The sequence below is a fragment of the Lentinula edodes genome (genome assembly GCF_021015755.1).
Source record: "Lentinula edodes strain Le(Bin) 0899 ss11 chromosome Unknown C8R40scaffold_29, whole genome shotgun sequence".
In the NCBI taxonomy this organism is placed as follows: Eukaryota; Fungi; Basidiomycota; class Agaricomycetes; order Agaricales; family Omphalotaceae; genus Lentinula; species Lentinula edodes.
Window position 1 is genome coordinate 287803 of NW_025764335.1, and position 12622 is coordinate 300424.

General features: G+C 46.5%; 4 protein-coding genes across 4 annotated transcripts; 2 read left to right on the forward strand and 2 right to left on the reverse strand.

Moving 5' to 3' along the window:
- The first annotated feature begins 177 nt into the window (after positions 1-177).
- C8R40DRAFT_422714 (Ftr1 protein) lies at positions 178-2322 on the forward strand. Its single transcript, XM_046235023.1, has 8 exons — positions 178-788; positions 851-903; positions 956-1020; positions 1075-1143; positions 1202-1324; positions 1371-1505; positions 1560-1900; positions 1957-2322. The coding sequence occupies exons 1-8, from the start codon at positions 534-536 to the stop codon at positions 2074-2076; spliced, it is 1161 nt and encodes a 386-aa protein (XP_046083922.1). The 5' UTR covers positions 178-533; the 3' UTR covers positions 2077-2322.
- A 640-nt stretch (positions 2323-2962) lies between these two features.
- Positions 2963-4963, reverse strand: C8R40DRAFT_1051543 (cytochrome P450; the record flags this gene model as incomplete). The annotated part of the gene is made up of 8 exons (XM_046224712.1): positions 2963-3209; positions 3270-3451; positions 3508-3629; positions 3686-3771; positions 3834-3976; positions 4030-4616; positions 4670-4740; positions 4794-4963. The coding sequence occupies 8 exons, from the start codon at positions 4961-4963 to the stop codon at positions 2963-2965; spliced, it is 1608 nt and encodes a 535-aa protein (XP_046083923.1).
- Positions 4964-7395: 2432 nt separating this feature from the next.
- Positions 7396-9425, forward strand: C8R40DRAFT_423071 (interferon-inducible GTPase-domain-containing protein). Its single transcript, XM_046235026.1, has 3 exons — positions 7396-7483; positions 7543-7625; positions 7703-9425. Exon 3 carries the CDS (start codon positions 7709-7711, stop codon positions 9227-9229), a length of 1521 nt encoding a protein of 506 aa, XP_046083924.1. The 5' UTR covers positions 7396-7483; positions 7543-7625; positions 7703-7708; the 3' UTR covers positions 9230-9425.
- On the reverse strand, positions 9425-10984 carry C8R40DRAFT_422746 (UbiA prenyltransferase). The gene is made up of 8 exons (XM_046235024.1): positions 10835-10984; positions 10674-10780; positions 10584-10614; positions 10393-10531; positions 10286-10340; positions 10197-10226; positions 10001-10141; positions 9425-9947 (listed from the first exon to the last, which is right to left on the reverse strand). Exons 1-8 carry the CDS (start codon positions 10950-10952, stop codon positions 9621-9623), a joined length of 948 nt encoding a protein of 315 aa, XP_046083925.1. The 5' UTR covers positions 10953-10984; the 3' UTR covers positions 9425-9620.
- Positions 10985-12622: the final 1638 nt, after the last annotated feature.

Sequence of the window (12622 nt, forward strand, 5' to 3'; positions counted from 1 at the left end):
GGTCCGTACGCGGTAGGATTGGTTGATGGGTCAATCCAGGGAAGAAATTTGGAAGAAGTCGGAGAAAAATTAGAGAGTTCATGATGCATACTGCAGCGTGTTCCATTCCGTGGTTATTTGGAGTCGATTTAAGGCAGGAGAACCTTGAAAGAATCATGCAAAAGACAACAGAAATGTGGAAGAAAAAGAAGTTACGTATATCTTATCTGATATGGGGCTAGATCATATCAGATAGTGACATGTGCTGATAACAACTCAATTGAATTTCTTTTTTTACACCGCGACCATGTCAACGGCGAAAATCGAGATGGCCCTCTCGCCTCACGATTGGTTCACAACAAGACGTTTATCCGATATTTGAACTTCAAAGACACAGCCCTTATACGCCTGCCATACGTTATCTTTGAGAAAGGAATCTAGATCTTCCTTCTTTTCAACTCCTAAACCTGCCGCGGCGCTTCATACCTTAAATATACCAATGGGGTCTAAACACACTTGCTCTTCGCGCCCCACCTTCCCTAGCCAATAACATAATGACGAAGAACTTGTTCTCTGTGCCCATTTTCTTCATCGCTTTTCGTGAAACTTTGGAAGCTGCAATCATCGTCTCCGTCCTGTTGGGGCTCGCCGAACAAATTGTATACGAAGATCCAGGACGTTTCGCTCAAGAGCGCACGGTTACCTCTACCACTGATGAATCCAAACAAGACAGTCCGGAACAAGATCTTGCTGTTGCGGCAGACGAGGAAGTACAACGCCGCCGTCTCATTCGCAAATTGCGTATCCAGGTTCGTAGTAGGCTACATCAGGATTACGACGACCTTTGTGTTTACCTTAGTATTCGAGGTAGATTTTCGCAGGTGCAGGTATAGGATTGCTCATCGCGTTGTCTGTTGGAGCTGCGTGTGTATCTAGGGTCTGTGCTAGACCGTGTACAGCGACTTATTGATTTCAGTTTCATCGCCGTATGGTTCACGCAAGCTGCAAACCTATGGGCTAACACCGAAGAACTTTGGGAAGGTAGTTCTCCCATTTCGCTAAGCTTCATTTGGGCTTGAGCTTACTTCCATGCAGGCATTTTCGATGTTATTGCGTCCCTCATGATTTTCGTAATGGGTGTGAGCATGCTCAAAATGGATCGAGGCATGTACAATTTCGACAGTGACTTTCGAACCTTATATATTCAAATGTATCTATGTAGCCAAAGCCAAATGGCGTCTCAAGCTCCAAAAGGCTTTCGATGGACGTACAAAGGGCGACAAAGACGGAAAAGCCGGTAAATGGGTTCTTCTTATCCTTCCTATGATCACTGTCATGCGAGAAGGTATGTCTACCTCGTTTTTTGATGCTTACTGCTAAACTTGTTGAAGGTCTCGAGGCCGTCATATTCATTGGAGGGGTTTCTCTTGGTCAACCCGCCACCGCAATCCCGATCGCTGCAATTGTCGGCCTCGTTTGTGGTCTAATTGTCGGATTCCTGATCTACCAATTTGGTAGCCGAACCAGTGAGTCAACGTCTTTTTTTTTGCTTAAATAACTGTGTATCAAGTCCCGAACAGCGTTAAGCATCTTCCTAATCGCAATGACAAACTTGCTGCTCCTTATCGGTGCTGGCCTATTCTCTCGTGGTGTTTGGGCCTTCCAGGAAAATGCTTTCAATGATCTTCTTGGCGCAGATGTCGATGATTCTGGAGGCGATGGCCCGGGATCATTCCGAGTTCAAGGGAACATCTGGCATCTGGACTGTTGCAACCCGGAAGATAATCTCGACAACTCTGGCTGGTCCATCTTCAACGCTATATTCGGGTGGACCAACAGCGCCACTCTGGGCTCTGTACTGAGCTATGTATTCTACTGGCTTGCGGTCATTGTCACTTTGATTATCATGAAGTTTCAAGAGGCAAGTCGCATTTTCCATGCCCTTCTCATATTTAGTTTACCGCTTCCAATTTCTAGGGCCGAGCGACTCTTTTCGGATACGAGTCTTCTGCTGGTCGCGCTCGCCGCATCCGTCGCGAAGAGGCAGCTTCGCGTCCAATCGATGCTAGTTCGGGCAGCTCCACCGACGAGAAGTGAAGTCTTCGAAGAAAGCAAAAGTCGTCCTTCCATTTTTAAAAATAAATTGTGCTTGGAATCTTAGCGAAAAACATAGCCTGAATGTACATTTGTATGAACGATTCTTGTGCTCTTCGTGTCCGCAGAAAATCTTCCTCGAATAGCACAATACGCATAACTCCTCAGCCATCGCGTAGCATGATCGGAGTCAAACGACTGGTCAACCAGAGTGAGCAGTACAACTGAATTACTGGCTATTTTCGGTACCTTTCGTGTATTCCCATCGGTCCCGCGAGCAGTTGTTTAAGTATAGCTATCTGATAAGACAAGTGCTCATGCTACCCCACATATTTATTGGAGAAGTCTTCTAAAATCTTCTCCATAGATCTCGTCGTGATGGCCGTTATTTTCATGCGTGCGCAGGGATAGTTATCTGTTCATGGGACATTCTAGCAGGTTCTAGCAGATAAACCGTGGAACAGGATCAAAGATAGTTTGGATTCACGATTCCTATGTAACGTTTCAGAATAATTGTCAACGGAGGGAAACAGAGTTGAATTCGAAAACAATCATGTCCACATGCTGCTTTCGCATGATAAGTACCATCGCGGTTCCGAGTGCATGAGACATGAAATACGCGAATATGACAGTACCATACCGGTTCCCAGTGCCTGAGACGCGTCGGAAGTTGTCATTTTTGCATCTTTCTTGTCCTGGAAATTTTGTAGAAACATTATCTATGGAATCCCTGCAGTACTAGTGTATGATCTCGCACAAGTTTACGAGCTGACTGTGAAAGGCTGTGAACCGGTGCTATTATGATCGTACAAAACATTATTACAATTTGGCTTTCTTTGTCTTCCACTGTTAACCTACAGTACTCTGAATCCATGCGACCCTTACTCAACTAGAATCCATATGTTTCGAACGCCTCCTTTAAGATCTCCCATCCCTTCTCCTCGCGATCTCCCTGCTTTACCGACACCCGAGGGGTGAAGACTATGTTGAATGGCATCGGATGCGCATTTGCCGATTCAGTGAACGCATACGTGTCAATAGGTTTCTTGACATCGGAAGTGAGGTTGAAGGCCCACAGAACGAGGGCAAGGTTGAGAAATGTCGACGCAGTAGCCATGTGTTGACCTGGACAAACTCTGCATAGATAGGAAGAAAAGCATGAGTCGGGTGGTGGAAAAGAAGACAGCCATCCTCACCTCCTCCCAAACCCAAACGGATAACTCTTCAAATCATCCCTCAGTTTGACTTGACCTTTCTCATTCGTTGCAATCCATCTTGTATGGTCAAACCTCTCCGGATCAGGGAACAGATCAGGATCCCGGCCAATAGACCACACGTTGCCTATAACGGTAGATCCTTTCGGGATCAAGTAACCTTGCTGCCGGTCCATAGATCAATAAAGAGTGACGAGCGAGATAATCATCTGCTACGTACCCAAATAACATCTTTTGTCGCTCTATGCGGAAACCCACCTGAAGTCACTGGTCTCCATCGAAACGATTCGTGCACGAAAGCCATAGTTTGCGGAAGAGAATCTTGGTCAGAGAAAGTCGGAGCTGTAAGCAAGACTTAGTCGAATGATCATGAGCTTGAAAAACGAATCTAATCTCACGTCTTCCTCGACCAATGACGCTGTCAAGCTCATCCTGGATAACCCTTTGAGCTTCGGGATAGCAAGTCGCCGCCATCAATGCAACACTGATGTAAACAATCACTTTACAGCTCACTGCACTGAGCAGAGTCGATAATTGAAAACACACCTGATTGCGCTAGCGGAGGTGTCTGAGCCTGCACCAAACATACTTCCGGCGAGATACGCGGTCTCGTCATCAGATAGTCCCAGCATTGGTTGCGTTTCAATAAGATATTTACCAAAAGAGGCTGGAATCTCTTCTCTACGGGCCTATGAAAGAAGATATTCAGAACCTAGAAACGATGTAGCGTGACGGTCCGCACCAGCTTTTCTCTGACTTCTTGGAGCTGGCTCTTGAAAAGGCCTAATTCCTCCTTGTGTCCGACTTTGAGTTCATTCAGGTAACCGGGAATGTACTTGAGGAACGGTAAGACATCGACTTTCCATGCACCTGGGCGCATAGCATACCCGAGCCGGGTCAAACAGCGATTAACAGCCTGAACTTCGGGATCTTCGTAGCTGTGAGGAACCTTGCCATAAGCGAGAGCCATTACGACGGCGGCGGCATATCGTCGCGCATGATCCTGGTGTCGAGTGGATACGAAGGAGCTGGTACCTTTAGACGTTGCGTTATGTTCTTCGATGATGTCAAACATGTGTTGCCGAGCTGACTGCGTTAAAATAGGATGATAAGACGCGATAGACTTGGGTTGCAAGTGCGACTGCAACGCTTTTCGAAGCTTCTTGAACTTGTCACCGCTCTTGATGAGCAAGATCCGCATGCCGCCGCTAAGAGTATCCCCAGCTGCGACGGAATTAGGTCTGTCAGAAATGTCTGCGCCATGCTTTTCCATGATTTCAATTGCTGCTCGATGCCGACCAATAATGATTGTTCGAGTTCCGCCAAAGCCTATGTATCGATAATCAGCATGAGGACGAAGAACTATCTGAGCGTTTTCTGACCCGGAATGCCTTGCCTGAGCGAAAATACCGGGCCGTATTCTTGTGTCCATAATTCGAATCTACGGTAACAGCTAGATATCCGAGGATGAGCATCAGAGTGAATGACATAAAAGGAACATCTCACAATGCAGCGTCAAAACTATTCCCCCAAATACTATCAGCGGGAGGTCCTGGAGGGAGAGGGAGGGAGGTGCTCGCTTTGATGCGTTGACTGATGATGTATAGGATTATAGATAGCCCGGCGAGGAGCAAGACTGTTGTGCGGGATAGTGATGATAGAAGTTCCAGAATCATTCTTTATGGTAAACTCGTGAGCGATGGTTCTTTTATCCCATCTGCAATGGAAACGTACTCGTGAGGTAATTCTGGTCGTGTATCGTAGAATCCTTCATAACCGCAAAAGTTAGATAAGGAATGGATCTTGTACGATATAGTTCCATGACAAACTTTGTGGGTATTCAGTAAAGAACTAATTCTGCAAATTTCGCGTTGTAGCTGCGTCTAATTCGTTCACCGGCAAACGTGATGTTGAGAGAATGTGAGTGGTCAAAGAAAAGGGGAAACAATTGCGAATTGTCCAAGTCATGTCTATGTTTATAGCAACGCAAGATCCGTAGCGTTTGGAATTGGATTCCCAAAGGGTATCGATGACGAATGAAATTTCACACGTGATTGAGCGTGTCCATCGGACGCGTTTCGTTCTCAGCCCTTCTCAGGCAGCTGAAGCCTATACGATAAAATACCCGAATATATCAGAGGACTTGCAAACAATCACAGTCGGAACACAAAAGTTAAGAAGGCGACCAACCTCACACGAGCATTCACGAGCATCCACCAGAAGCAAAAACTTGGAACTTGTGTAGCATTTTATTACAGTTTAACCTGCTCATGTGAATAAATGAACTCACGTATAGGTATGACAGGAAATACCTTGTGAGCCCATTGAACATTGGACAATAGGCAGCTTAAGAAAGATTACCGTCATACATAGACGCTGCTGCTACATAAGACGCATGGTGGCGCGACGATTTCGGTCTGGTGACTGGATAGGATACTCGTAGCGGTGAGCACCTCTCCTCTGTTACGAATGGTTTCTTCCTCTTATGTTGATCCAATCTTTGAAGATCGTATCAGAAGATTGAAATGTCCGTTAAATATCACCTATAGGCTTCATGAGTATTCTATGACGCGAACCAAAAAACGTACAAGTGCCACTGTCCGAACCCGATCCTCGACGACTACACAAGCTCTGTTTCCGGTTACAAATTCTGTATTCTACCTGGTTCCAATCCAACGTCGTTACGAGGAAGGTTTGACTTTTTCAAGGAGTTCGAAAAGCCAAAACGTTGCTTACGATTCATCGGTCATAATCAATGGCCGTTGATCATGGTAGGGCGAAAGTTGAACCAGGTTAATCTAGCCGCAATCGTAAGCATAAGACCTCATAAGACAAAGGAGGTAGCAGCGAGAAAATCACTCGGATAACGAATATACAGCCTCCAATGGCCTCCAATTTAATTACCCTCTCCAGCGTTTATATTCGTCGAGTAGCATAATACCTGCTGAGGCTAATCTGTCCTGGTGGACTGATTCATTGCATGGTTTGGTTGAGAAAAGAGCTGACACTGACAGTGAAATGGGTGAAAACGGCCCCGTAAAGATGATGGCGTCAAATAAGCGCCGAAACAACTTTTTCTTTATGGCCACCATCAGTCGCGCTCTAAGTAGATGTAAGTACTAGTGCAATTTACGGTTAGTAAATTTCATCACTTGTCAGAATTGATTCTGAGCAGCTTGCCACAGAGTACAGGTTCAAGGAAAGTTAGAATAAATCTCCGCATTCGGAAACAGGTTCTTTTCCTTTCAGCTCGTCAAACCATAGGGTTCTTGAGGCTCCGTATAGACGGATGGTTGGGTCTTAGGCTTGAATCTTGAGGGACAGATTGTATATTCATGTACGTTGTATCCCTTTAGGTTCGTTCCCAGGCCTGTTTATGGAGGTCGACCTACCATGGATCTATCGATAGACGGGAACGAGCATAATATCTCTCAGTATCCACGTATCCTGAACATCATTGTGCAGCATCTACATCGAAAAGTATCTAAAGGCTACGCACGACTTCGATTCGAACTCGCTGAAACTGGATTCCGTTTCTGTTTGCACAAGAGAAGAGAAGACTTATGTCCTCAATGCGGACTACATCACGGTCTTCACCTTGGTTCGGTGTTCAGCCTGACCGGAAGTCCTGAGGTTCTCAATATCCAGAATGCGGCTTTGTTATCTTGATTCGTTCACCGATTATCTGGACTCTTCAATTTGTACCGATATGGCTGCCGGGGAGACTTTATCTAACCTTGAATTCAAAGATGAAGCCGATATCTCGCCGGTCTTTCTTCAAGTAATGACGATGTTTCTTCACGCCAGAATGCATCAGTTGCACGGCATGCGATTTTGTTACCTCTCGTTTCTTCGCCGCGCACTCTCAGCCGGGCGTTTCCGATTGTATCCGAAAGCTCTCGTGGGTTTCGGATTTCGGAGAGATGAGTGACGCCAGCCCACGTTTCGTTATCGAAGGATAGCTGTAAGTCGCCTCGAGCCCCTCTCGCAAAATCCTGTGTTGGCATATGTTGGACGTCCTCCCGGCTAATCTGGGCATGTATTATGTTGGACTCACAGCCTTATGTGGACTCCCAGCCTCAGTAGTCTACATACTACAGGTAACCCTATGTTAATCAAGCACCCCAATTTTCGAATGATCGATCTTACGGTCGCGACAGGATTGTGGATGGTCGATAAACGGCGTACATCCTCATGTGAGTGGCACGCTTGAAACGTTTTTGCGGCAGCTGAGGCTTATGAACCGTTCGCACAGTTTTCGATGCATATTCGCCACTTCCTAACTTCTGAGTTCAAGCCTCAAAGCGACCGTAGAATTTGTTCTTTGCATCCACCTTGGTAAGAATTCATCCACGTATAAATTCACCAGTCTATCTTTCGAGCAGATATTGATTTTTGATTATCACTTTCAGTAGTCTACAATGGGAAACAAGCAGTCGAAAGCAGCCAAAGCCGATGTTGACGAAATCAACGAACGTACCATTCGTCGCAATCCCATTGTGCAGGCCATGGATAAGAAGCACCAAGAAGAACTTCAGAATTTACAAAAAGCAGCTGAAAAGCGCGCGGAGGCCGACGAAAATGCCCGTTCTCGCCAGGAAAAGGAACATCAGAAGAATCTCATCGCTCTGCAGTCGCAGTTAGATCAGGAAGCGGAGGCACGCAGAGTGGCGGAAGAACAGCATAGAGAGGCCGAACAAAAGCGGATCAAGGCAGAGCAAGAGGCGGCAGATCATGCCAAGCAGGCAGAAAAGGCGCAGAAAGCTAGAGACGACGCTGTACACGCTGCGGAGAAGGCACGGAAAGCAATGGAAGAAGCTGAGTATCGAGCGCAGAACGAACGGCGCGCTCGAGATGAAGCGGAAGTGGAAAGGAAGAACGCAGTCCTCTCAGCGGAAGAATTCAGGGATCGCGAACGTTCCGCGAGGGATGCAGCTTTGAAAGCTGAAGAAGCTAGAGCGAAGTTCGAGAAGCTGGAGGAGAAGGCCCGCCTAACGGGAGAGGAGACCGAGGGTCAATTACGAACCTTCAAAGCGGAGCGGGAGAAAACAGAGAAGGAGCTCGCTAAGGCTCGCAGGCGGGAAGCCCAGCTAGCTGAACTGCAACCTGTACATGAGCCCACGCGTGCAGAGCATGAGCAGACCAAGCGCGACCGACAGTACGTCGAGGGTCGACTGCATTTTGCTATTGCTGGTGTGGCAGGGAGCGGGAAATCCTCGTTGATCAACGCCTTCCGTGGTGTGAGCAAGGGTACTGCTAGTGCTGCTGCCACGGGCGTCGTTGAAACCACTCGTACCATTGGTCGATACGAGGATCCTCATCCTGACCGTTCAAAATTCGTATGGTTTGATATTCCCGGAGCGGGTACCACCAATGTCAGCAATTCAGATTACTTCGTCAAACAAGGGCTATACATCTTCGATGCTATCATCGTCCTTTTCGACTCTCGCTTTGTTGATACAGACATCACAATATTAGAGAATTGTAAAAGGTTCAATATCCCTTCCTTCATCGTTCGGAGCAAATCAGACGAACATATCAAGGCCATAGCGGATGAGATGAGGGAGGCGCTAGATGAGGATGAGAGTGAAGATGAGGAGGATGTTCGGTCGAAAGAACGCGAAGCACGCAGAACACGTATTGATGCTGATGCCAAGGATGAGTACATTTCTGTCACTCGACGGAACGTTAAAGAGAATTTGCGGAAGGCTGGGCTTGACGAGGAACAGAGGATCTATCTGATCTCAAGACGGACGTTATTGAGGATCGTCCGCGGGAAACAGGTCGCGCCAACGAAACTGATCGATGAGTTTGAGCTCATAAAAGACGTTATGGCTGCGATTAAGGAGAGGAGAATCGATCCTCCTGTTTTCAAGGCGGATCCTGCAAAGTCTGGAGCGTATCTCAACCCGTTCAGTTGGGGAGGCTGGGGTCGAAGGTAATTGGTTGAGGTATTACTTCGATATTTATTTCAGTTCTCTATTTTTTCAGTACCTTATCCTTTTCTGTTTCATTGCAACTTGGATGAGTATGACAAATCACTGGTTGTCCCATTATCGAGCTTCCAGTTTCACTCATTCTCTACCAATGCAAGTGTTTTCGTAAACTTTCATGATTTTCATTGCCTCTAGACAGAATCGTAACGGTTCATCACAAGATACAACAACTACGTAACTACACAGGGAAAGCATGGATCGTACAGGTCGTGTACAGGACTAGTGCCAGACTTCGTACAGGGGATTTACAACAACAACAGAGACGAGTGTGACACACCATTACTGAGATCGACGAATGGTGGAATTCAACGGCCTAAATGGTTCACTTGTAGCATGCTCAAAGAGCTATGCCATTCGAGATTCGCGCTATCACAGCATCCGCCGCGAACCCTCCGACGATGATCTGCCCTATCAGGGGTGTTTGCAGGAAAAAGTCCCTGCAGTCTGCAGGGCACTCAATATCGGTGCGTAGAAGTTTCGACATGAGCAGCGCCGCGGCTAACAAAACTCCAGCGAAGAAGGGATAACTATGGCCGTTGAGATACCCTCCATATGTCAACAGACCGAAGAATGCAATCGCGGTCGTTGAGCATACGGGAATCGTATAGCGACCGCACAGCAAAGCTGAAGAACGAATTCCGATCTTGACATCGTCAACCTTGTCCTGAATGACCATAGTCAGAAATCGGAATACGAAATTCTGGAAAGCTGTTTCACCATATGCTGATAGATCGTTTCGTAAGTCCAAACCCAGCAACATCCTCCAATGTAGACAGGGATAAGGATTTCGTATGGTAGCTGCTTGGTGAGGCTCAAAGTACTCCAACCCATGAAGACGCCAACGGTGAACATGAGACCCTAGAACGTGAGATTTCAAACTATACACACCCATCCATTTACTGATTCGACTTACCAGGGTGACAGGAGCAAAATACATCCATCGCTAGCAAAAGAAATTCAGCCTCATCAGCCACTAATAAAAAGCAGTGGCGCACGACTCACCTTGCAGGTGGGATAAATTACGAACAACGGCGCAGCAGCGGCAGCGAAACGACGTCTAGCGTTTAATCCTTAATAACTTAGGTTCAGGATATACTGAAAGTACTCACGAGACAGGGTCCAAGAGGGCTTGAGCAAGACAAACACCGAGTACCACCTGCAGACCAAAGAATAGCCAGGCACGGTCCAGGGAAATTGCGCCTCTTGGGATGGCACGATTTTTCGTGCGGACAACCATAACATCAATGTCTGGCGAAACATTAACAAACTTTCAATTCCAAGTCGTTTTCCTGAGGCTCACCATGATCCAGGATGTCGTCGATCGTCATTATCTTGAATGGCGTAGACATTTCAGGTGTGTTCGACTTTATATTTTGAATATGCCACTCACCAACGATTTGATACCAGAACATAACACGAAGTATTTCGCTGCCCACATCAATGCCAGAGCTCCGGGTATCTGAGGTTGGGCATGATAGACCATTGCCAGAGCCCAAGCTAAGCGTGGAACCAGAGTCAGACACGAATGAGGGAACGTCGATATGAACTAACCCGTGGGTATCCATGTTGTCCAACAACCCATATTGTTGTTCAACCGGCAGAGCTCCCAGCACGCGTTAAGTTCCTCTTTCGAGGGAGAGGCGAAGAGATTGGCCAAACGCTTAGACATTGGAGAGTTCGCAGCGGGATAGTGAAATTTCAGTTCTTTCTTCTCTTTATAAGCGGTAAGCTGAAAATGCACTTGTTGAGATGTCTATGAGACTTCTTGAATTTTCCGAGCAGGTGGGGCAGGCCTTTCTTCACATTAAGCCAGATTGGGCTAATCATTTGTTCTATCTATCACAAACCTCTTTCTCGGAGTCTTATCAAGAAACAATCGTCCATATGTAGGTAATATATCCCTGGACCCTTACGGCCCACCAAGGCCCACCCCGGCTGTTCCTCAATGGGACGCGGCGGTTGAAATTGACTGATAATTATCTCCAGTAGTGCCCAGCCCATCAATTACAAAACGAGTTGTTTCGATTTCGCTTGCCTTTGGAGCAGCGCTACGGGGCGGCCGCGCGGTACACTAGAGCAGACTAGTAGAGACTAGTCCATGACGTGTACATGGTCGACGTCTCTTATCCTCGACAAACTTGAACACCGTCAGACAGCATCCACGTTCTTTGGTACCCAAGTCCCCCTATTCTCTCTACTGCTACGTTAGTAGAGTCGAGATTTCTTCTTTATCGGAACGACTCTCTTGTAACATGACTCCAAGTGGAAGTTCATGTAAGTATTTGTCTGTGTAAGTATACTGTAGGATTATTCACCTCAATTATGAATAATGATTCGCGAAATCAGGATAATGAACCCTCAGGGTCAAGGTAAAACGTGGACCAGCTCTTCTAGAAGTCCTTGCGCGTCCTCTGAGGTCGTCTGGGCTACTTATACGATTTTGGGTATAGTTAGGTATAGTTTCGCTAGTAGTCTTCTCTTACCCTGCAGCCCACACGATGCTGCTTCCCCAAGGAGCTTGTCGGATATTCTCGAATGGAAAACGTTTTTCGGATTAACCGGCCTCTGCAACTTTACACTCACTTACACCAGCTTACACCAGTAGAACTAAGAACTTGTTTCCGACCCCCGTATGTACCATAATTTCTTCAGTCAAGAAACACAACTCTGCGACGAATGTTACGACGCAACAACCAGCGAACGCAATTGACATACTTTACAATACTTGGTCTTGATACATATTTTTCCCCGCTCTCGGCCTGCGGCGGTTAAATTATCTCTCTCTCTCCTGCTCAACGTCAACTCCAAACCTCCAGCTCTGAAAATCATTCTCATTCTCAGTTTGTCATTCGCTTGAAGCGCTCTGAGCTCTGTCAGGTTTTTAAATGTACATAGATCTCGGCTTTCAAGCTCATATTGATAGTCAAGTTCTTGAAGCTTGGCGAACGTTGAGAATTGTGATTGGATACACTAGATTCATTGAGAAGATACAGTGTTTCTGGCTGTTTCTGGATCAGTCAAGTGAATTGGTATAGAGGGAAGGAAAACCGATCAACACGAGAACAACTTGAAGAGGAGATTTGTTCATATCAGGTCCCATCCAATTTCGAGATAAAATTCCTGAAACCACACAAGTGGACCATCGAGGATGCGAAAGTGCTCCGTAATTAGGTGAATGCGATGATCAAAGGTATGAGTGGCTGGAAAGGTAAATACGAAAAAGATGAATATGGGGATGAAAATTAAAAGCATAGAGTCATAAAGGGAACTTAGGGAAAGAGGGAACATATTGTTGAGCAGGAGACTACTGGTCCAGCTGAGTATGTAGTACGTCGAAAG